The sequence below is a fragment of the Alligator mississippiensis genome, chromosome 2, assembly GCF_030867095.1.
Source record: "Alligator mississippiensis isolate rAllMis1 chromosome 2, rAllMis1, whole genome shotgun sequence".
Taxonomy (NCBI): domain Eukaryota; kingdom Metazoa; phylum Chordata; order Crocodylia; family Alligatoridae; genus Alligator; species Alligator mississippiensis.
The window spans coordinates 275,701,737-275,724,182 of NC_081825.1; the positions used below are offsets into that span (position 1 = coordinate 275,701,737).

Consider the following 22,446-nt stretch of genomic DNA (forward strand, 5'->3'; position numbering starts at 1 on the left):
TCAAAATCTATGCTGTTTAAGAAGAGAACAGAAACTCAGAATGTTGGCATGTTCCAAGACCTCAGCATGGGCAACTTTGTCCCACCAGAAAATTCTTAGAATGCAGTGAAGGCAAAGTCAATTACAGGGTTCCCTCGATTTATGCGGGTTCTTTATATGCGAATATTCACTCTTATAAAATGAGCATATTTAGACCCATAATTTGTTATATTTGAAGTAAATTTGCTCTTATGCGATCAGCATAGATGCCCCCCGCCCAAGCAGGAAAGTCTGTGGGGGGAGGGGAAAGGGCTGTGGCCTCACTCACCCCAGTCCTGGCTGCAGCAGCTCTGGAAGTGGCCGGCACCAGCTGCCTGTGCCCCCACCTGTCCCCCCGTGCCTGTACTCACCTCAGCTCCTGGGCTGTGCCACGTCCTGGTGCAGGCAGTTGGTGTTGGCTGCTCCTAGGGCCACTTCAGCATAGGCTAGGGTGAGTGCGGACAAGCGGAGCCCCGGGCAGCATGAGGCACAGCACTCACCCCAGCGCCAGCTGCAGCAGCCCTAGGAGCAGCCAACACCAGCTGCCTGCACCATGGCACGGCACAGACTAGGAGCAGAGGTGAGTGGGGACAGGCAGAGCACGGTGCAGCCCAGCGGCTGCAGGCAGCTGGCACTGGCTGCTCCTGGGGCCACTACAGCTGGTGAGTGCTGCTCTGTTCCCTCTGCTTTGCTGCCTTGTGCAGCCCTGGGAGCAGCACCCCTCCTCCTGCCCCTTCCTTAGTCCCAGCCTCACTGCCTCCCTCCCTCCCTCCCTCCCTCACTGCCATGGGAACCTATCCCTATTTGTTACATTGTAAAGTGGGTTTGCTTTATGCAAATTCAATTTATGTGCCATTCTCTGGGAATGTGTATACAGCATAAATCGAGGGAAACCTGTACACCAGAGTAAAACAGTAGCGGACAGATGATGTAAATCCCTAAATTTAGATAACTTCGCTCCACTTTGTGGAGAACAGCCCCTGAAGGATCAAGATGAAACTGGACCTGAGTAAGCTACCCCAGTTTAGGTTTCATCTGCCCACATCCATCCCAGAGTAGCTGTGTTCTAAAAGCCAACAGACATTTTCTGTAGCAGTGGGGATCAATAATAGCTACCTATAGTGCAGGATGTCTTGGAATAGCTGTATATCTGTCTCTTCCTAATCCTGGTGTAATGTACAGCAGTACACAAAGCCAATGTAAACGACAGCAGGGCACATGTTTGCCTGTCCAGAATGTACTTGTGAACTGTGGAGAGGACGCAAGATAAAGTGGAAAGGAAGAAGTTTCTTTTCTCTTGTGCAAAGTTTAAATCTTCCTTTAATGAAGTGGTTTTCAAACTTCCAGAAGTCACAGAACCCTTTCATATCACTTCTGCCATGGGACCCCTGCCCCTCTCCTGTGAAATGACTGGGAGTCAGGCTACCTGGGCCAGCAATCTTAGCGTGCCGCCTCCTGGGCTATTCTGCCATTGCCACCAGTCTCTTGGCAGAACCCTAGGATTCTATGGAACATAATATGAAAACCACATTAGAATTCAATGTATCTTAGGCTGAAGAAATGAGAACATTATTTTTTACAGTTTAAATTAAATTAATATCTGAATGGAGAAGAGGCCCAATCTTCCAACTCAGCTGCAGTTTATCAGGATGGCCTAGGTGGACCCATTATGTAATAAGTAATAGAAAAGCCACTCGTCTGTGGATTAGTGACAAAGTAGGCCACTCCAGTTCTGTCAAATTCTTTGACATGTATCAGGTGAATGATGCACTTGAGAGGTGCTGCTGTCCTTGGGAGGTGCTTACCTGTATGCACATTGAACATGCCCACCTATAACGAAGGTGCTTATTGTGTTTGTGGTCTTTCCCCATAAGCCATTCTTTAAACCTTCCTAACATGGCTGCATTAAAATCACTCGAAACTGCTGAACTGGAGTGGACAGACTGGAACATGCAGCACGCTGTAGGCTAGAAATGAGCTTGATGAAGCAACAGATCTCAACATCCCAAGCCCTCAGGGTAACTGGGTCCAATTCCAAACTTTGAGTGGTTTGGATCCTCCTCTCCTGCACAAGAAAACCAGGCTTTTGCAATACCTGGATGCCACTTAGTCTCTTAGCTGTTGTATAATCTTTCCACTTCCCGGACTAACTGTCAATGTACAGTGTTTGAGTCCTTCCTTTTTTTCAGCCTTCTTTATTATGACTGGTTAAAATATACAGACAGTCTTTACTGCAGTCTTTATCCCCCCTACGTAAATATTTATAGGAGAAATATGACTCTTTTTCATGACATGTTTGGTGCCCTTTTATCCAAGGGCAAAATGTAGATTGGTCCCTTAAAGACCTCTGCTCCCTAGTGGTCAGGGCACTGGACTGGGGCAAGGGAATCCTGGGCTTTAGTGCCTGCTGCCAGGGGTATTTCTGGTTTTAATCAATGACTGTATAATGTGAAATCTAGAAATCACATTGGCAACAGGAAAGGGAACCCAAGACTGTTCCCAAGTAGCCAAAAGGTCTACTGTTTGATACCCACTAGTTTGTCCTCCTGGTCCCATGCTTCTAGCATTCCTGGCTGCTCAGTAGCCTTGTTTCCATAGGAAAGGTGAAGGGTCTCCTCACCCAGAATGTTTCATAGCCTAGTGGCAAGGCACTCTCCTGTGATGTGGAAGATGTGGGCTGTATCCTTAGGGTGTGGGAGGAATTAAATCCCTACTTCGGGGAGTGCTGCTCTAACCAGTAGGTTGCTACGTAAAATGTAGGTACTAGCACCACTACCTCTATTACCCATGTATTTGAGTGAAACTGTTTGTGGCTGCTGCACTTTGCCCTGAGCTGAATCCTGTCAGTATATATGGCATTTGCTCTGAGGCCGAGCCCAGCTAATGGATCGAGTCCCTTCAGGAACTTGGATGGAATGTAGTAGTCACCCTCTCTCCCCCACTTGGGATCACCGTAGAATTTAGGTGCAAAGCAGAGAGTTAGCTGCTTAGATGGGGCACGTGCATGCATAGAGATCTATGCTATCCAGAATATAAACACCAAACAAATTCCAGCTCCTAGCAGGTGTGGGGTCATTGTGGATCACATTTGGAGTCATTCTGTGTTGCGTCTGGGGGCTTTCCCCATAAATTTCCCTAAGTCCTACTTAAGCATAAACTTACCAGTTTAGATTTTGCCAACAATCATCATCAAAAAGGGGATAAAACATTTTTACTTACTGAAAACCATATCTGTTGTTCAATTACAAATGGCCCCTGACCTTTAATGCAAAAATGGGTCCATTTCAACCCCCCCTGAAACAGACACACTAGCAGGTATCAATCTTGTTTTGTAATATTCCTGTATTTTACAGTTTTCAAACAGCTCTAGTCCAAATGTACCTGTCACATGATGAAATCCAGAATTTCCATGATCAAAAATATTTGTTCATAAGTGCATCTGCAAACCTGCACATCATTTCCAAGGGTGACAAACTGTATAGAAGGAATGGAAATATATAACCTTTTATTTTTTTAGGCAAGAGTTGAGTGAGGGAATGTGGGAGTCCCTTTGGCACAGCCTGATATGATCCTAATACTCCCCCTGGCTTAAAAAAATGATTGTAGAATGGAACCTGAAACCTGACTCCCAGCAATGCAAGGCTGAATTCTGCTTGAGCCTCATTCTCCTTGAATGAGGACAGGTGAAACTCAGTGGTTTATGTCTGTGAGTTTGTTTGCATGCTTTATCCAATATGAAACTCAAATTGCACCAGCTTGGAGAAGAAAACCATTTAAACCTCTCTGCATACAGGAGGCAGTGGCCTGCTCCAACCTTCAAAGTCAAGGAAAGGATTAAAAAAAGAATTACAAGAATGATCTGAAGTCTGGCAAACTTGCCATGAGAAGAAATTCAGTCTATATAGTCCAGTGTAACCCAGATCATTCATATCCAGGTGCTTCACAACCCATTGTATTTACACCAGATTAGCAAATAAAGAACAAACTATACAGTTGTGTACTACAGTTGCATATAACCCCCAGCTGCTTCATGATTCAGCTTTGCAAGGACCATATACCTACTCCTGCTAACTAACCAGGTTCTACTCTAATCAAAGCAGAGGCTGAAATTGTACCCAATCACAGTCTGCAGGTCCCTGCACAGGGAAGATTTCAGATAATAGGCAGCTCTTTCCTTTAGCAGGAAAAAAACCATAAACAGTTCCACTGATTGGAAAATAAAGTCAGACGAGACCAGACTAGACATAAGGCACACATTTTTAACAGATTTGATAATTAACTGCTAGAACAACGTACCTATACCTGGATTTTCCATCACTTGTGGTCCTTACATCAAGCTGCCTTTTGGAAAGACATGCTTTAGCTCAGAGGAAATCTATGGGCTTGGTGCAGAAGTTTTGAATTAGTTATATCCTTTCCAATATCAAAAGTCAGACGAGACTATCCTAATGGTTGCTTCTGACCATGAAATCTGTGAACAAGTGAAGCCCGATCCTGCTGTCTTGGCAGTCAGTGTCAGAACTCCTATGGATTCAAGTATTTTAAAGTGTTTTATTTTGGAAGAGAAATAGTTGCTTTGATGCTGATGCATCAGTCTGATTGTTATTCCCACCTGCTGCTGGGGCATGTCCAGCCTGGCCTGCCTGCTTGTCAACATCCCGAAGAGCTGGGGATGCTCATCCTATAGATGAGAAAAAGAAAAAATACTCTTGCTTGCATCTCATGCTGCTATTCCTATCACTGTCCTGTCCAGCACAGCTTATCTATCAGTCCTATTATTTCCATTGTATATTTTCCTCAACTCCAGTATTTCCTGAATAATAAAACTTCCAAATAGGAACGCCATCCAGACCTGAATATGTGCCATATAGGAAATAGTACTGCTGGGTGCCCTATCTCAGATGCTATGCTATCTCAGATGACACAAACATTGCTATTGTAGCAGAGTTAAACTACTTTACAAGTAATTCCAGATTAGGATTTTTATGGCATGGGCTATACACAGTCCATAGTTTGCAGTTCACAGAATAGCAGCCTTATATTATTAACATTCCATCATTATCTTTTCCACAAAGTGGCAGCCTTGCTGAAAAGTTGTACTTCTCCAGTGTTAGCCGTTTCCTTTCCTCAGGTTCTATGTAAATAGGAAAGGTTTCCAGGCTCCATCTGGTTCCAGTTATTCACTCAATACACATACACATGCTTCAGGAATTTGCAGACGGAGACTTACTGCCCTTGTAAAATCCTTTACAAAGTTCACTGTGCTCTGCTGTCCCCGATATACCTGCAGGTCTGTAAAATTACTTCCTCCAAACTTTCTAAGGATTCAAAGACATGCCAGGAGCCAGGAGCCCCAGTCCCTTCTTTCTAATAATGAGCCAAAGTTCACTACTAAATATGGCTTTAAAAAAAATACAAAACACACACTCTTGACCACCAAGGACTGCCTCTTCCTGAAATCCCCGGTTCATATAAATACAGGAAGTAGAAGTAAGAGAGAAGCTAAACCCAGATCTTCTTGGCAGTTTGCTCGTTTCGCTGCTTGTTAGTCCGCTGTCCCCCTGCTACTACTCAGGTTAAAACTGATACTAAACATCTTGCCCTCCCCTTGAAATATCATTTTCCTAGGAATAAAACTAAGGATGTGGAAGCTTTGCCCTGGGATGGAAAGGGATTGCTGCCTTTACACAGGAGCTCTAAAGCCATTCTGAAACAGCGAGTGCCTCAGTGTGTTGCAATGATGAAAACATCGGCAGGCGACGAGGGAGTCAGGGACGAGTCAGGGTAAGTCTTGACTGCAAGTTTTAAATAAGAATATTGCTTCTCTCTTTGCTTGTTTAAAAAAGGGCTGTGTGCTGCAGTTTGTGGAGTTATCAGCTGCATAGTTGTGGGTGAAGGTGATCATGTCACTTACAGTACTTCCTTAACTAATGCAAACCTCTTGAAAACAGGCTATAACTGACTTTATTTAGCATGAAAATGCAGCTATTTGGTGTGTGTGTAGCGGGGAGAAGAGGGTAAGCAAAATCCAAGTTGTAGCTGAAAAAGTGAAGTTGGTAATAAGGAAGCCCTGTGCTTTTGGAAAGAGGGCAAATCTTTTCCAGGAGGTTCGGTTTGATTCCACTGAAATGTTGAACCTCAAAGAAGGGGTTGATCCTAAAAGGTCCTAGCACTCTGGCTCCTGTCCAGTGACAGTTTGGTCATGATTACATGGAGGAATATGCTTACCTGCTTTACTGGTCATGGCCAGCACTCTGCATCTTGCAGGGTTGAGCCCCTGGGAGAGGGAGCAGGAGAGGAAATGGCTTGTCAGGTTTGGAGAAAGCCCACTCCACTCTCAGCAGCTTTGGAGTCTGGTTGGATGCCAGCCAAACTTCAGCTGTATCAAAACGTCTGCCCTGAAGCTGAGCATTCCTGTTTCCTGTCAAGAACAATCAGAGGAAAATGACATAAGTGTTGAAACCTTAGGTTACCCAGCTGGAAAAACAAGCAGCCCCAGGTATGAGGAGTGCCCCTTATCCATCTGACATACTAGTTCCCATCAGTAAAGTTTCCCAGATGTGTCAGGTACAAAGAGGGTAGAAAAGTCTGTGGAGATAGACAGACATGGAAGGGGCAAATATGTTTACATGAATAACCTGACTGTTCCTTGTTTTGTCGGGTTACACAAGACAGACACCAAGGGGCAAAATCACTGTAGACAGGGATGGCCAGAATTAAACAGTGGGTGGCTACATGCAGGAGGTGGTATTTGGGGACGTCCGCGCTTGACATATCATATAGCCCCTGGAATATTCAATCATTTACCCTGTTCCAAAGTTGGTACTGCTCCAAGCTGCAATTACTCAGTACAACACAAACAATAAGGGGTAAGGCTTACCTCAATGTGAAGCCAATTGGATAGTCCAATTACACAGCCCTGCTCTGAAGAGTGAGATGGTTAACTTATTATATGATATTTTAATGGAAGAAGTCTGCACTTGGTAGATAGGTAAAGTGCCAAAATATTGGGAAACAAGACGAATGATATTGTTTATCTCTTTCTCAGTTCAGCTGAGAGGATCCACATGTTTGCAGAGGGGGAAGACAGGCTTTTAGTTTAGAGTTTCAGAAGAAGTAAATGGATCAGAGAACTTTCATTTGGACTGGAATGAAACTGGTTTCAGGAATACTGCTAAATGCATCCATGTGTGCATCCTTAATGAAATCTAGCCAGTACAAAAATATAGTGGGACGTATTTGATTTAACTCACTAAAAGGCTCAATTTTTTAATATATAAATGCCCCATTCATGTAGTTTCTATGTTTGGAAATTCCTAGCATAGCTATTGCTTCTTATTTTTCAGTACAGCCAAAAATCTGCAATGCACTATTTATTATGTCTAAATTGTGGCCTCTGAGACACTACAGAATTGGGAACTTGTCTACACAATGCTCAACTGATTTCCTGTTACACCCGTATGAAGTTAAGCAATGATTTCACAAAATGCTTAATAGGAACTATCCTTCTCTGTTTTTACAAACAATTTTAAGGCAGCAGAAGAAATGTTTCTGATGGAGGATAAGAAAGCTGAGTTTTAAAATTCTGTACATAAAAACATGCATGCAATTGACCTAACAGTCTTCATGCTTGCATCTACCAATCCAGTGCATAAGGTCTTGGGTGATACGTAGTAGGCCAATCTTAGGTACAACTGTTACAGAAGAAACATGTGCAAATTCCAGAACACATAAAAGGGGACTTCAAACTTAAGAAACATCAATTCCCAGAAGTGATACTGGAATCAGCCTTTTCTAAAGTAAATCTGTCAAGATAGACATTTTTTTCTAAGCTACACCTTAGAAATGTGAGAGAGACTGTGAAGAGATTACAGGGCCAGAGATAAATAGCTCCTTATTGAGGAATGTGGGGAGAGGGGTAATGAAAAGCTGGATAAAAGTCAACTTAATCAAAGCCTTTAAAAAAGGGATAGGGGTCGAAACAGAAAGTTATAAACCAGTAAGTCTAACTTAGTTAGGCAAGCTCCTAGGCACATTAATAAGGGATGAGATCATAGAACATCTGGAGAAATGGGAGCTCATCAAAACTATTGAGCATAGTTTCATGAAAAGGTGCGTGCCTTGACTCCAACATCTGGCAAGTTTATGGAGGAGATAGTGAATACAGAAAACAGCAGCTAGGAGGGAAATGTAATCTGAAATCCATGCATATTAAACAGCCATTTAGGAAAACTGATGGTTCAGGGGACTTGCAATAGAGGTTTGCACTTGTGGGGTACTACTTTGCATTTGGTTTAGATCAACTACAAATCTGATGATTAAGTTTTCTACATCAAATTAATTGAGGGTCTCAGTTGATTTCTTAGTGTCATGAATTACTGGCATAAAAAACACCATCAGAAGGGGTCATAACTTCTTGTCTTTACTTCTAATGTCTTAAAAAACAGAACAGGAACTGAATGGCTCTGGAAAGCAAGCTACTTTAATAGACGCATTGATTTTAAGTTCAGAAGTGAATGTTATGAAAGTCTAGTCTGATCTGCACATGACAAGCTAAAGAATCTACCCAGTGAACTCTTGCATCAAGACTACAATACTTGTTTGAACAATAGTTTTTAGAGAAATGCTTTGTTGGTCTCAGGGATTCTCTCATCAGGTCAGGTTTAGGTGCATTGTCAGGAAGGTGTGGAAAAGGTTATCCTGTATCTGTCTAGTTAAACCCTGTTGTGGGGTTTAACAAAGGTCTCTAATCTCTAGGGTAATAGGTTGAGTAGCTCCTCCAAGACTGAATTCAGTTTAAAAATAAAAGACTTCTATATTAAAAAATGCTCAGCATTGCATGCACAGTTAGCAAATCTGTAGATGACACCCTTGTGGGCATAACTGTGGACACTGTGGAGGACAGGATTACAATTCAGAGTGACATTCATAAACTGGGCAAATGGTCTGAAATTAATTGGATGAAATTCAATAAGGACAAGTGGACCATAAGCTGAATGAGTCAACAGTGTGTTCTTTTTACAAAAAAAATTAAATAAATCCAGCAACATACTGGGATGTATTAACAGGGGTGTCACCAGCAACTTAAGGGAAATGATTCTTCTGTTCTACTGGGCACTGGGGAACCCTCATGTGAAATACTGTACCCAGTTATGGGATTTCCCAAAAAAGATGCAAATTGGAAAAAGTCTAGTCGACAGTGACAAAAATTATTAGAAGCCTGGGAAACATGACCATCAAGAAAAGGAACACTGGGATTTATTTAGTCTGGAGAAAAGGCTGGGAGTGGATTTGATATGTTTTAAAATACATGAAAGGGGCTTATAAAGAGGATGGTGATACTCTCTGTGGCTTCAGGGGCAGGACAAGGTATAATGGTTTTAAATTGCATCATGGGATCTGCATGGTAAATATTAGGAAGAACTTGCTAACTAAAAGTGTGGTTAAGCACTGGGACAAGTTATCCAGAAAGGTCATAGAATCTCCATCCTTGGAAGTCTATATGAGCAGGTTAGACAAATACTTGGATGAAATGAGGCAGAAGTCAGACTAAAATGGCTAACTACCTCTCTCTAGTCTTCGGTGAAATGGTTTAGATAAGGATGATCCTGTCTTGAGCAGGAAGGAAGCTGGACTAGACCTACTGAGGTCACGTCTAGGCCTATTTTTCTATGAGTCTAGCAACTCTCAACTCAAAAAGAACCTGATCCAGAGCTCACTGAAATCAGGGGAAAGACTCCAACTGAGTTAAAGAGAGTACCATCCAATGTCAGAGTCACTCAGTAAGCTAATACAGTATTCAAATAGCCAACTACATTCATGAAATGAATGGTCTTTGAACAGCAAAGGAAGTGGTCAGCTGGCTAAAGACTAATTGAAAGGAAGCCATTTGATGCTATTTCTGCAGCAACAATTCTGAAGCTGCTTCTGATAACTTCTCTTTGCTCCTAGTTTACAGTCCACCTCCACTCCTTTAAGGGCCCATTTTCTTTTACATATGAAGTTAAACACAAGCTATTGTTATTTGGTATTTAACTTAGAATATGCCCGCTTCTTTCCCAGATCGGAAGAAGGGCATTTTGTGCCTGAAAGCTTGTCTAACATCTCTCCAGTTTTACAGTTGGTCCAATAAAAGATTGGACCCTCCAGCCCTACTATGGTACAAGCAGGAAATATTTGGAAATCTTTGATTGGCAGTTGGGAGATGTATTAAACCAGCTTTTGGGCACACAATGACCTTCCTTAGGGCTGAAAAGGCTTTGCCTGTATTTGCTTCTAAGTGGAACAATTAATTTTGTGTAGCCATGTTATGTAAATAGGTCACTTAAGAAGGGAAGTGGACAGTAAACCTATGAAGCAAAGAAAAGTAAACAGAAGTAGTTACTGAGCAGCTAAAGAGCAATTGAGATAAAGAAGTCCAAATAGGTAAAAAGAGTAAGATAATTCAAGATGCTAGAGGGCCATTTTTACCTCTGGAGCATATTATTACCTGCTCTGGGGGCAGGTGAATTGTAATGATCTATATAACCATTGTCTACGTTCAGTCCATGTTTTTTAGTATTCAGTAAAGCTATAAGTTTTTGTTCCCAGGCCTGCCTGCACAGGTTTCCTTTGGAGACAAGACTGTGAGGTCTGAGATGAAGTGATTGTTCGCGGAAAAATGATCTCCCACTCATGATCGAATGTTTTTGTGCTTTATTATTTTGCCATGAGAATTCATTCTGTAGTGCTGTGGTTGTTTAGTAAGTCACAGTGGAGACAAGTGAAAAAAATGGTACCTCAGCTAAAGCTTTCAATTCTGATTGTAAAGAACTTCTAGGTAAGAATATATAACTACATAATATGCATGTTCATAGATAAGACCAGCTTTAGAAAGCCACCATAAAAGGATAGAAAAGACATAATATGCAAGCAAATTGATACTGACTTTGGAGAAGCGGTGTCTTGTGAAATTCAGTTAAAAAAAAAGACCCTTTCTGCAGCTGCCTCACCACAACCTGTGATCTTATCAGCTGTTAGAAGCTAAGAGGGATGGTCCCTCATCAGCATGCAGGTGGGTGTTGTGGGAAATTATGTTGGTAGTCTAGGTTTGTGTTTGTGGAGAAAACAGACAAAACCAAGCTGGTGATGGTCATCATGCTGTCACTGAGGATACCAAACTGTTGTTCACAGGACATGGGGCATTAACAGTGGCACCTGAGTATAATTCTAGTTCAACCAATTTAATTCTGTTTATCTACATTTCCATGGTAGTTTTAACTAAGCATAGTATTTTTCACTTCCTGTCCCAAATAGTTGTGTGCAGTTTAACAGCTTCCATGTTCTACCTCAAAGGTCAGGTAGTGGGTGAAATTATCTGTGCATATCTGAATGTATATATTTGACATATACTGAATCTAGTGTGCTAGCGTACGTATTGAATCACACTGTGCTAGTGGGTCTCAGAGGTTTTATCATCATAAGTTTGGGCTGGCTGCACTATTCATAAATGCATATTAAAGTCACCACATTGTTGTGTATTCAGAACTAATACCAGTCATGCATATTACAGATCTATTTTATATAGTTTCTTCAAATTATTTGAAGTCTTTTTTATATCTACCTGCTGGTAAAGGTAAGTGACTTAGTTACCCAAGACCCATAAATTTACACTAGCCCTACCAACCTTTGAAGGAGATGTCAAGGAAGTGCATGGACATACACATATCCTAGTGTCATTTACATTGGCCTACTATTGTAAATAACCCTGGAATCAGGAATGAACAGACAGGGTACCTCAGTGGCCAGCTTTACTGCACCTCACCCCTAGGTGATGAGGGAGTAGTTAATAGCCTGTTTGCCTCATTAAACAGCTACTGTGAGATTGATAAGGACTGACAGACCTAAAACTGGTTTACCATGCATCAGCAAAGTTGTACCTCAATTCTTTCACCGGAAGTGAAGTTTTGAGTGAAGTTTTTCTACTACTTTTCTGCAACGATGCAATGCTGCTAACATCAGTGAAAATGCGTTCTCTACCCATGTCCAATAAGCTCTAAAAATCATCTGAAAAGTATACATCAAAATGTCTGTTTTCTGGTCCAATATCTGAAAGCCTCCCACTGAAAACTGGTCTCCACTTTTCAATGCCTCAAAAGCTTAAACATTTGATAGCTAAAGAGTAAGGAGATAGGTAAGACTAAATATTATCCATCAAGGGTCCTTTGGGGATAGAAGGAAATATTTCAGTGGAAGTGTAATAAAAAAGAAAAGGAGACCATTGGGATGGTTAAACTACCTGCATCCTGGTGCTGATGGATTCACTTGTGGAATGAAGGTACAGTATGTATAGGTATGTCAAAGCCCTGCAGTTTATAGCATTCCTACAACCTTTTGACACAGACCTGACCTCCATATGTGAGAAGAGTAGGAATTGTGTAGTATTTGGGGGACCTTTGAGAATGGACAGCACTGTGGAAATGTAAGATATTCGTTTGAGTCTTAGGGCTAGAAATGACCAGGGAAAAACATAGATTGTGTGGGTGTTCTTTGAAAGTCCTTAGAGAGGTATGAATCTCTTCCATGCAATCACTGCATAAGAGGTGTTGGATGACTTGAGACATAGGTCAGAGATACTAACTGTACCATTTGTAAGGAAACTTTTAGAACATTTTTAGTCAGCTACATTCAAATTCAGGCAGCATAAAAAAAGCATTATGAAGAAACAGCACAGGTCCAGAGGACAAACTGAACACTGGAAGGCTCAGTCCATTGAAAAAATTCAGCCAAGAGCCAATGTGCTTGAAATTTTCAAAACGCCAGTGGAAGCAACGAAGACAAGGTAGTCTGTCCTTTGAGGAGTCATGGATCTAACATGGGAAAAGACTGGAAAAGGCCAATATTTTAATGCAGAAGGAGTGAACTCCAAGATTGCCTGCTTGAGAGTTAGTAGGAACTATTAAGTCATTCTTGAACAAGCTGGATGAGGAGTAATGCAGGGGTCTAGAAGTATGTGGATCCATGAATCTACTGCTTCTAATTTTAATACTGATGCCAATTCCATTTGTGATACTGGGCAAGTCATTTAGCACAACGTTCTCAAACTTGAGTGACTAACATTCATTTCTCAGAGTGGAACCACAGTTAGGGTCAGTCTCTCCTGGACTGAGATCTTTGTGTACAGAGGAGCAGGGCCAAGAGTAACCAATCACTGGTTCTTGATTCTCAAGTGACAGCAAATCCACTCCCTCCTTATAGGAGCTGCTGCACCTAATCGCAGTTGGCGAGGGTCCTCAGAACTTACACTGCAGAATGCCATGTTTGCTTCATACACTTTACCCACTAGAGGTGGGAGGGTATATTTTCAAGGCTGATTGGTCCTGACTGAACACTCATTAACGGTGATGGATAAACACATTCTCAACTACTTTCCTGAACTGGAGCCATGTTCTGATGGATAGACACAGTCACTCTGCCAAAATCAATGCTGGAAGAAGTGAGATGAGAATCAGGCCCAGTATCTTGGTACCTTTGACTCCTCAGACAGCACAGATCGACTTTAGTATTTTCAACTGTGAAGTATTTTTTAAGTGACAAAACAGCAGTGCAGACAGCTGTGGTCAAGCAGACTGCACTATTCAAGCTGTGGAAACATAATCAAGTTTCATCAGATATGGTAATTCTTGTAGCCACAAGAGCATTTCCTCCATCCTTTACCTTTACCTTTCTGAGTTACCTAAATAATTCTAAACAGCTCCAGGGACATGGCACATGAACCAGGAGTCAGTGTGACTAAATCATCAAAAAGAAGTCAGGTTTCCTTAAAGACTGCTGCTTGTGAAGGTTCATGCTCAGAGTGCTTAGCTCGTCCTCAGTCAGTTCCAAAAATAGCATGAGGCAGACCTTTTCTTGCAAGTGAAGATCATTACTGGAGCAGCAAAGGATTAGCAGATGTGAGTGCTGCATAGCTGGTTATGCTAGTCACATTTTCCTAAACAGGCTAGGTTCACACAGGCTGGAGAGCACCAGGGAATGCAGCTCACATTAAATATATAGTGATGGGCTTTTTTTCTCCCCCTCCTCTTTGTCAGGGAGTTTATCTGTGTCAGAGCAAAGGACCTTCCTTCACCACCTTAGTTCTTCATGGGCCACAGTTACACTGATAGGACAGGACTGGGAGCCTCAACCTGCAGTTCCCTTTGTGAGCCCAGTCCTGGGGGAGGGAGAGGATGGGAGAAGAGTAAGCGCTAGAATATGGTCTGCCCTCCACTGGGGGTGGCTAGGACAAGGCAGTGAATTTCAGCAGGACTCAGAAACCACAGCTTCCTCCATCTCTCCTGGCCTTTCCTCTCCCCACTCAGCAGCCCCTTCACTACATGAACGGGGAAACTGTGAGCAAACTGTGCGCCACTGTAGACTTTACATTGCTGGAGTTCTGCAGCAGTGGAACCCAGAGCAATAACCTGACTTGCTGGAGGGATGTCAATAGACCTTCCACAGGAATAGGCCTTCCTGTAAGAAGTGCAGGATTATGACTCAACAACAGGATCTAACTACAGGAGATGGTAAAGAGAGCAATAAAAACAACTTGAAAGTTTTACACAACACTTACGCCACCCCTCAGCACTATAGAAAGACCACATGGTGCTCAGGGGATGTATGCATGTAAGAGCCGTGGTTACATAAGATACAAAACCCCAATGCTAACAGAATGGAGAAATCCTGTCCCAAATGTTCAATTGTCCTGAGTATGTGCCTGTTTATTATTTGATAAGATTTGCTAAGTTTTTGTTGTTGGAGAATGCAGGGTTTTCATTCATAATAATCAGAGATCTTGGCTTTCTCTGATTAAAATCATAAATGCTTCAATTTGAAGGGGAGGGACCCCACAAATTCAATGATTAAAAAACACCAAAAAATCTGTGTTTTTTCCCCAATTAAAATGAAATACCACTATACATATAGGTATCAGTTAAACACAATATTTTATTGATATATTTACAATTTTAAGGCTGTTTCGAAGCCTACCAGTGCCTCAATCATTACAATAAAATTCATTCTAAATACCTATAGATTTTGGTGTTTTTTATCATGGAAAATTAGAGCTCCCCCTTCCCTTTTGCTCACCAGGACGCAGGTCCAGCTGTAGTAGTGTTGTGTCCCCCCCCCCGGCACCACTGCTTTGTAGGGCTAAGCAGCCCTGATAAGCTAATACCCTGCCCCTGCCCATGTCGGTGCCTCTCACTCCTGACCCGCAGCTAGGGCAGTCGTCGAGGTACCTCAAGAACAGAAGACAGTTGCATTTAGTGAATGTCCACCACTGCAAACATCACGTGCCTCCCGAGACCGGGAAGGACACGGTGGCGGTGGTGGAATGTAGCGGCAGCAAGCTCCCGCAGGCAGCGACAATGGCAGCAGCGAGCTCCTGCAGGCAGCTATGGCGATGTCAGTGACAGACCAAGCAGGGTGCTCCCACAGGCAGCTGCGCGCGGTGTCAGTGGTGGGGCAAGGGGATGGGGGTGCTGAGCCATGAAAAATAGAGGACATAAAGGTGTCTGGTTTCATATCAATAGAGGACAGAGGACCAGAAAACTGGACTGTCCTCTGTAAAACAAGACAAATGGCCACCCTACTCACAGCTCCCCGGCCCTGCTTGTGCTCCTCACTCCAAACCTGCTCCCTCCCCACACCCGCCAGCCCCCTAGTATGTGAGGAAGGGGAGTGAGTGTGTGGGGAAGGTGGGGGGGCACAGGCGACATGACAGAGGAGGGTGGGGGTCCAAAGTGACACAGTGGGGGGGAAGCATGTGCCCCCCGAGATTTCTGTGCCCACAGGAGGGTGTGGGGGTACAGCTAGGCTGGAGCTGCTCCAGGCAGGAGCCACCTCTGTAGCCCAGCAAGTGGGACCCGGCACGAGAGGGAGTGCCATGCCACCATGGTGAGCTTGGCAGCATGGCGCTCCCTCTCTTGCTGGATGTCATGTACTGGGCTGTGAAGACAGCTCCTCCAGAGCTGGTCCGGCCCCGCTGCAGCCCACGTCCCACAGTGGGCGCAGAGATCTCAGGGAAGCATGCGCCCCTATCCCCCGCACCCTGCCCTGCCCTGCCCTGCCCTGCCCTGCCCCACCCCCATAGGCTCACTTGGAGGGAGCTGCAGGAGCTGCTCTCCAGCGCTGCCAGGCTGCCAAATGTATGTGCATGGTGCATCCTGCCTGACCACTTCCTGCAGCCCCAGTCAGCCCCTTGGAGGCTGGAACTCTGCCAGCCTGCAAGGGGAACCCACAGTTTCCCACATTTTTCTCTGTTAAAGGGGAAAATCCATGGTTTTCTCCTTTGAGAGAAAAATCTGCATTTTTCTCTGTTAAAATAGAAAAGCCGCATTTTCGCACAGCAAATGGAAAACCTGGATGCCCGGTAATAAGTGTAATAAATATTTAAGAAGTGGTTTGCACTTTTACTGCTAATGAGAGAATCTCCAAATGTTTTCCAAAAAGTAAGCCTAACAACCAGCTGCAATACGCATATAGAGGGAAACTGAGGCACAAAGAGATAAGGTACTATGTTCATAGCCACTGTTCCCAGGTACTTTATTCATAGTTCACATGCACACCAAACCCCTAACTTCCATCTTAGTGTTTACCCCTCAGCTGGGACCAAAATCTCTGAGCAAGTTTTGGGCAGAGCCAATAGAAGGCAGTTCTCTCAACACTCAATCCTTTCATCACAAGGCTATTATTCCTCCTTTGTCTGATGGTTCCCACTCTTCTCTGTTCCCCAGCGCTCATTCTAATGCAGAAGGGGCTGGGGGGAAACTGTCTCCGCACAGGCCTAGGGCTTTGGGGGCTAATCGCTCTCTCACTCTGCAAACAGCTGAATTCACCTTCCAGGCAGGCTGCAAAATCTGCTTTTTTGCTAGGGTTTGCAGAAGAAACTTGAGGCTGTCCTTCAAATAGGCTTTAAAGTAGCTGTTGCTGCTTTGATTCATTCATTGCCTGAACTAATTAGTTCTTTGAAGCTGCTGCATTTGCAGTTGTGAGGTTAATTGGTAGGTTAGGAGAACATGCCTCTTAAACCTCACAGGAGATAAATATAGAACTTAGGGACCACAAGTGACCTTTCCAAGCTATCCTCAGATCCAAAAATCAGGAAAATGTTTTCCAGAGCCTGGTGAGCTTGACCTGCTGAGACCTAAGCAGGACAATGGGTGGTTCTTTAAATCTCAGCCTTTATTTTACAGTCAATTGTTTCACAAAACAGGAGGCAATTGCTGTACCACAGCCATATGTGAACTGTGTTAAGTTTAGTGCTGCTTGGGAAGCTTAACCAAGGAAACCAAGTGCAGGCAAACACCAGAAGGCTGGCAGCCTCCCAAGCTTTCTGGCTACCTGCAACATTGTTCTGCAGTCTCTTAGCAGTCTTCCCATGCAGAATCAGGTTGTCTCTCACTTCTGGCTACATGACAGCCCAGGGCTTGGCCCAACCTTCTATTATTGGTGCCAAAAAATGTTTCTTCTATTTTTAAGGCCTCTCCAAGGAATCTGTCACTCACAATGCACAAGAGAAAACAGAAACTGCACAAGAGACTGAGCTCTTCGTGCTTACTCAGCACTTAGAAAATAACTTGGATTTTAGCAACTGTTCTTGTCCAGAGAGTGAATATGTAGTAGAGGCTGACTGCAATTTGAACTGCCCTGGAAGTGGACTTCAGTTTGCTCCCAATGCCTCACCAGTGGGATACATTATGAAGTTTGTCAGCATAGAAAAAATCTAGCCCATACAGATGTACACACTCCCCTTCCTCCACATTTATTGGAGATTGTGAAGGGATTCCCAAAGCACCTACCCTCTCTTGCTTTTCTGCTTACCTCAGGTTATATGCTCACCAAGACTTGCACATGTGAAACCACCAGGATCATGAACGTTAATTATATTTGGTCAGCTCTCTGAAATTCTAAGGAGAATGACTGTTTGTTCAGTGCTTTGGCAATGGACAAGTGCTGGGTATTTTTATTATTACTGACTGTTTCCAAAAGTCTTAAAGATTCTCCAGATTAACCCAGTTTTATTTCCACATCTTAGAAACTCAGAATGTTCTGCCAGTAAAACCTGCGTGACTAACAGTGAGTCAGATGTGACATGGGTCCCTCAATCTGGCTCTTGGGCCTTGTCTAAATGGCAAAGGTGGAGTGCAGTAAACTGGAGAGAAAATTCATAATGCACAGTAGGGCTGTGTGAAATTTTACTGGCTATTTCACTTCAACACTGTTCCGACTCATTTCGAGGTCGAAACAGCAAAATCGAAATGAAACAAAGGGCATTGAAATAGCCTTGAAACAAAACGAGGCTAGTCAAAACATGTCGAAACATTTCGACCACAGCATTGGGGATGGGAAGCCAGTCCAGCTGGGCCGACTTCCCATCCCCAGCGCGATCTGGCACAGGGAGTCAGCCCAACTCCCCATCCCCCGCACTAGATTGCGCCAGCCGATCTAGCGCGGGGAATGGGAAGTCAGCCCAGCTGGGCTGAGATTCCCCAGCCCAATTGTGGGGCTGGGGTTGGGAACTCACCCCAGCTGAGCTGAGTTCCTTTCCCCAGCCCGATAGTTGGGCAAAATGTCGAAACAGCTTCAAAACAGCCTCACCGTTTCGACGAAGCAAAACAGTGATGCTGTTTCGACTTGAAATGAAATTTGGTACAAAACACTGTTCCGTCCAGACCTCGAAACTGAAGTCGGAACAGAACAGTGCCATTTTGCACAGACCTAATGCACAATCTCCCCTGCCCTGACTTCCTAGATATATCATTGTGCAAGGTATCATATGGGATTATGCATTCTGCTGAAAATGTATATCCTCGCTTGCTGTGTCATCTTCCCTGCATACATAGAAGACAATCATAGCTGCAAGGAAGAGTCTGTTGTACAGGCAGAACTAAAATTATGAAATGGCCATTTGGTTCAGGGGTAGAAGAATCATGTTAAACCAGGACACCGTTAAGCATGTTAAATTAGGTCACGCTCAGCTACTTCAGGTGATTTCCTGCTTGCCTGCACTCTTACAGTAAATTTTACTCTCACTTCCACCATTCTCATGCTGGAGTAACTCCACTGATGTCAGCTAAGCACAAGGTAGAGATATCCAAGCTGCCTTTAAATGAGCTAGCTCAGGTGCCAGAAGCAGTTCAGCCTCAGCAGCATGGAGCTCAGCATAGGTTAATATACTGTTCTCCACTGGGCTGGAGCCACTGTATTGTGAGCTCCACGTTACTATTTTATTAATCTGAGAGCAACTGTAGGGCCCAATTCTGACACCCCTAATTAAGTGTGAGCAGCTACTTGGTGCACGCACAGAGAGTAGGCCATTTATTGTCTGGAGATTGATAGCCTGATTCTCAGTTACAGTAGAGCTCCATTATGCCAGTGAGGTAGGATGAAGGGGACTTCAAGTAAGAGTAAGTGTAACATGGCTCCATCAAAGCCCATTCACACAGCCAGAGAAGGAGAAAGGCATCTATCTGATTTTATAGCAGAAGGCAATGCTGTACCAAGATACCCAAATTAGCTTTGGTGGAGCACCACACAAACGCAGCTATGCTGCTTCTGGGTGCAAGCTAGCTTGCGTACTTCTGCTCAGCACTATATAGGCAGACCAGTTGGTTCTTTTCCCATAGAGTCAAGGAAACTAAAGCAGAAGGTCTTCCTTTGCTGAGGTCTTTGCAGGTATGTACACAGGGCTCCCTTCCAAGTTCTTTATGTGCAGGGTTGCTTAGCTTGGCTTATGTACCACAGCATCAAGAAAAAATGTGTGTAGAGAGAGAAACGTGTTTTAAATAATAGGAACTGGAGGTAGGGGTTGTACAACTTCCTCATGCCATAGAGCCAGTCCAGTATGAAGGGCCAAGAGTACCACTAGCAGGGCAGAAGATGCATCAATTTGCTCAGTACCTTTTAAAGCACATTGAGCAGTTTTAAGTGGCAATCACAGCATCTCTGACTGAGGTAGGAGTGCTATTGACAAAGATTTCACTTCTAGCTGCAGTCAACAGAACCAGGTCTATTAAATATCCTATAACAATCATTTAAAGAGACTCTGTCAGGTCAAAAGGCAAATAATTGATGTTTCCTGGGTTACTAATAATACCATTGATTATTAAGGCAGATGAATTTTAAGACAATCTAACTTGCTTCTCACCGTCTGTGCTATGTGGGTTTTCTTGTATTTCTCTGTTTGAACAATGAACATAGGTCATTTGCTGGAGTCTGTGGCAAACTAAACTGGAAAATGGAGGGGGAGATTTTTTTTTCATATGAAAATATCATGTTGGCCTGACTCTCCATTTTTTCACAAGAATTATCTAAAAGGAAAAAAATAAAATATTTATCTCCATTTATTTCCTTGCAAAATTTGACCTGAAGGAAAATGACTGACTTGCATTCAAAAATATTTTTTCTAACATTTAGAGGTGAATTTAGTGAAAACTTAAAGTGAGAGGCTAATGGCACTGCTTGCAACGAGGTATACGATGGGTAGGAGCTGAGCAGGCTTCTCCTGGCACTAAGGGACTGTGAATGCAATTATTAATCTTGGCTTGGAACTGGAATGGACATTTTGTGGTGTGGACAAACCTCAGTAGATGGATTAAGACAAACCCATCAAACTTGTTTCTTTCTGTGATGGATGCACTCTGGAGTGGAACACAGGCCTCCAGGGGAAGGAGGCCAATGCCCTTCCTGTTAAGATGTAATATTTAAAGGCTTCAAGCCACAGATGTATTTACAGTCCATCAGCCTTAAAATATATAAAGCTGTATTTTTATAAAATATTTTTATAAAGCATCAGTGTGAAAACTTTTTTGTACAAGATGTTATTTGAAAAACAAAAAACGATAACCCTAATAGCTTCTCCTCTCTAAACCCCAAATGCTTCTAGAGGAGTGTTTAAAATTCCATAATTTTAATTTTGTTTAAAGACTCTAAAACTTATTAATGCGTTTTCCACTCAATGATCTGATGGGTATATTGCAGGTCTTCTGTGATGATGGATGGTAGGGAAGAGATGGCATGGAAGGGAATTTAATGGCTGGCAGTCAGAAGAGCTCTTGGTGGACCTTAGCTATTGTCAGCCTCAGAGGCAGGTTTTGACAGCCTGAACTCCACTGAGCTGCAGAATATTTCATGTGTGTCCCCACTGAAGTCAATGGAATTGTTAGTGCCATTAGTCGATTCAGCTCAGTGGAATTCAGGCTGTCCGAACCTGTCCTTTACACACGGGTAACCTGATTCTCAGGCAAGTTTTGTACTGCTGCACCTAAACTGCAAATGGTATCCAAGCTAGCTCATCTCAAGCCAGCAGAATTATGCTCATACCACTCTGTATCCATTACTGTGGCTGCCATGCTGATATCACCTCCTATCCTGTTACCCATGTGTAGGGTAGTCCCATGGCTAGGGACAGACATTAACACAAACCGGTTTAAGTGATCAGAAACTGGGTTAAACCTGTAACAGAACAGATGTTCAGTGCACATAAACCAGGTTGAAAATGGCTGAAACCAGTTTGAGATAAACCTGGCTGAATGTAGTATCAGACTTAACTGATTTGGCTCAAACTGATTTATGCAATATCTGTCCCAGACCCCTTGCTGGTTTAAGATAAACCAGACACCCCCAGCATCCCAGCATGCTCTCTGGGTGATGAAGTGATAATCACTGTTATCAGTCCCCTGCTGGTTTACTCACCTGTCAGTTTGGTGCAGGCAGTATAAAGAAGCAGGGAGAGGGAGATTGAAAAGCTCCAAAACATCAACAGATGCATGCACTGCACACCCTCCCTTGCCTTACAGCGCTTAACAGGGGGCTGGGGGCTGGTAACACTCCTGTCCCTTGAGCAGCCAGCAAGGAAAAGCCTGGGATGGTGCAGGCAGACCACCCTAATCAGAAGTCCTGCTGGGGCCTGGCCATGCCTCCCTCAGCTGAGCCCTGTGAAAGGGAAGGGAGGGCTGCTCTAGTGCCCCCTGGCTTCTAGCCTGAGCCACTGCAGGCATGTGCCTGAATTTCCTCAGTCCTGCGAGGATGTCCAGTTACAAACCGGTTCAGCCTAGCCAGGTTAAACTATCCTGCAAAGACTGAATCAAATTCAGGCTCAGGCTTTTTGAATGTCTGTCCCTAACCAAGGAGGCTAATGACAAGCACTTCGTGCTTGTAGAAGTACTTTTCATGGAACTTGGGTGGAAGTGCAAAGGACCATGATGTCCCATTAAAACCAGGGTATTGTAGTTTATTCCTGAGTGCCAGGGTCAGGGATCCAGACACTAAAGCCTTCCACCTGCCCACAAAACACAGACTGTAAAGTCAGTGATTGTAAAACCCTCCTTACGCAACCCTCAACTGTCTACTTCAAACTGTGCCCTAGAGGACCACTCCTATGGTAAAAGTAGTTCAGTGAGTCTTCAT

General features: G+C 43.6%; 1 protein-coding gene across 5 annotated transcripts in view; it reads left to right on the top strand.

Moving 5' to 3' along the window:
* Window positions 1-5,450: 5,450 nt before the first annotated feature.
* Window positions 5,451-22,446, top strand: part of RIN3 (Ras and Rab interactor 3) — a 151,460-nt gene continuing 134,464 nt past the window's right edge. For 2 of the 5 annotated variants that reach the window (XM_019481657.2, XM_019481656.2), the window contains exon 1: window positions 5,470-5,802. In XM_019481657.2, the coding sequence (XP_019337202.2) occupies window positions 5,756-5,802 (47 nt within the window). In that variant the 5' untranslated portion in view covers window positions 5,470-5,755. Of the gene's footprint in view, window positions 5,803-22,446 lie in introns of all 5 variants that reach the window. The other 3 variants (XM_059723180.1, XM_059723181.1, XM_014596499.3) reach the window with 3 other exon arrangements.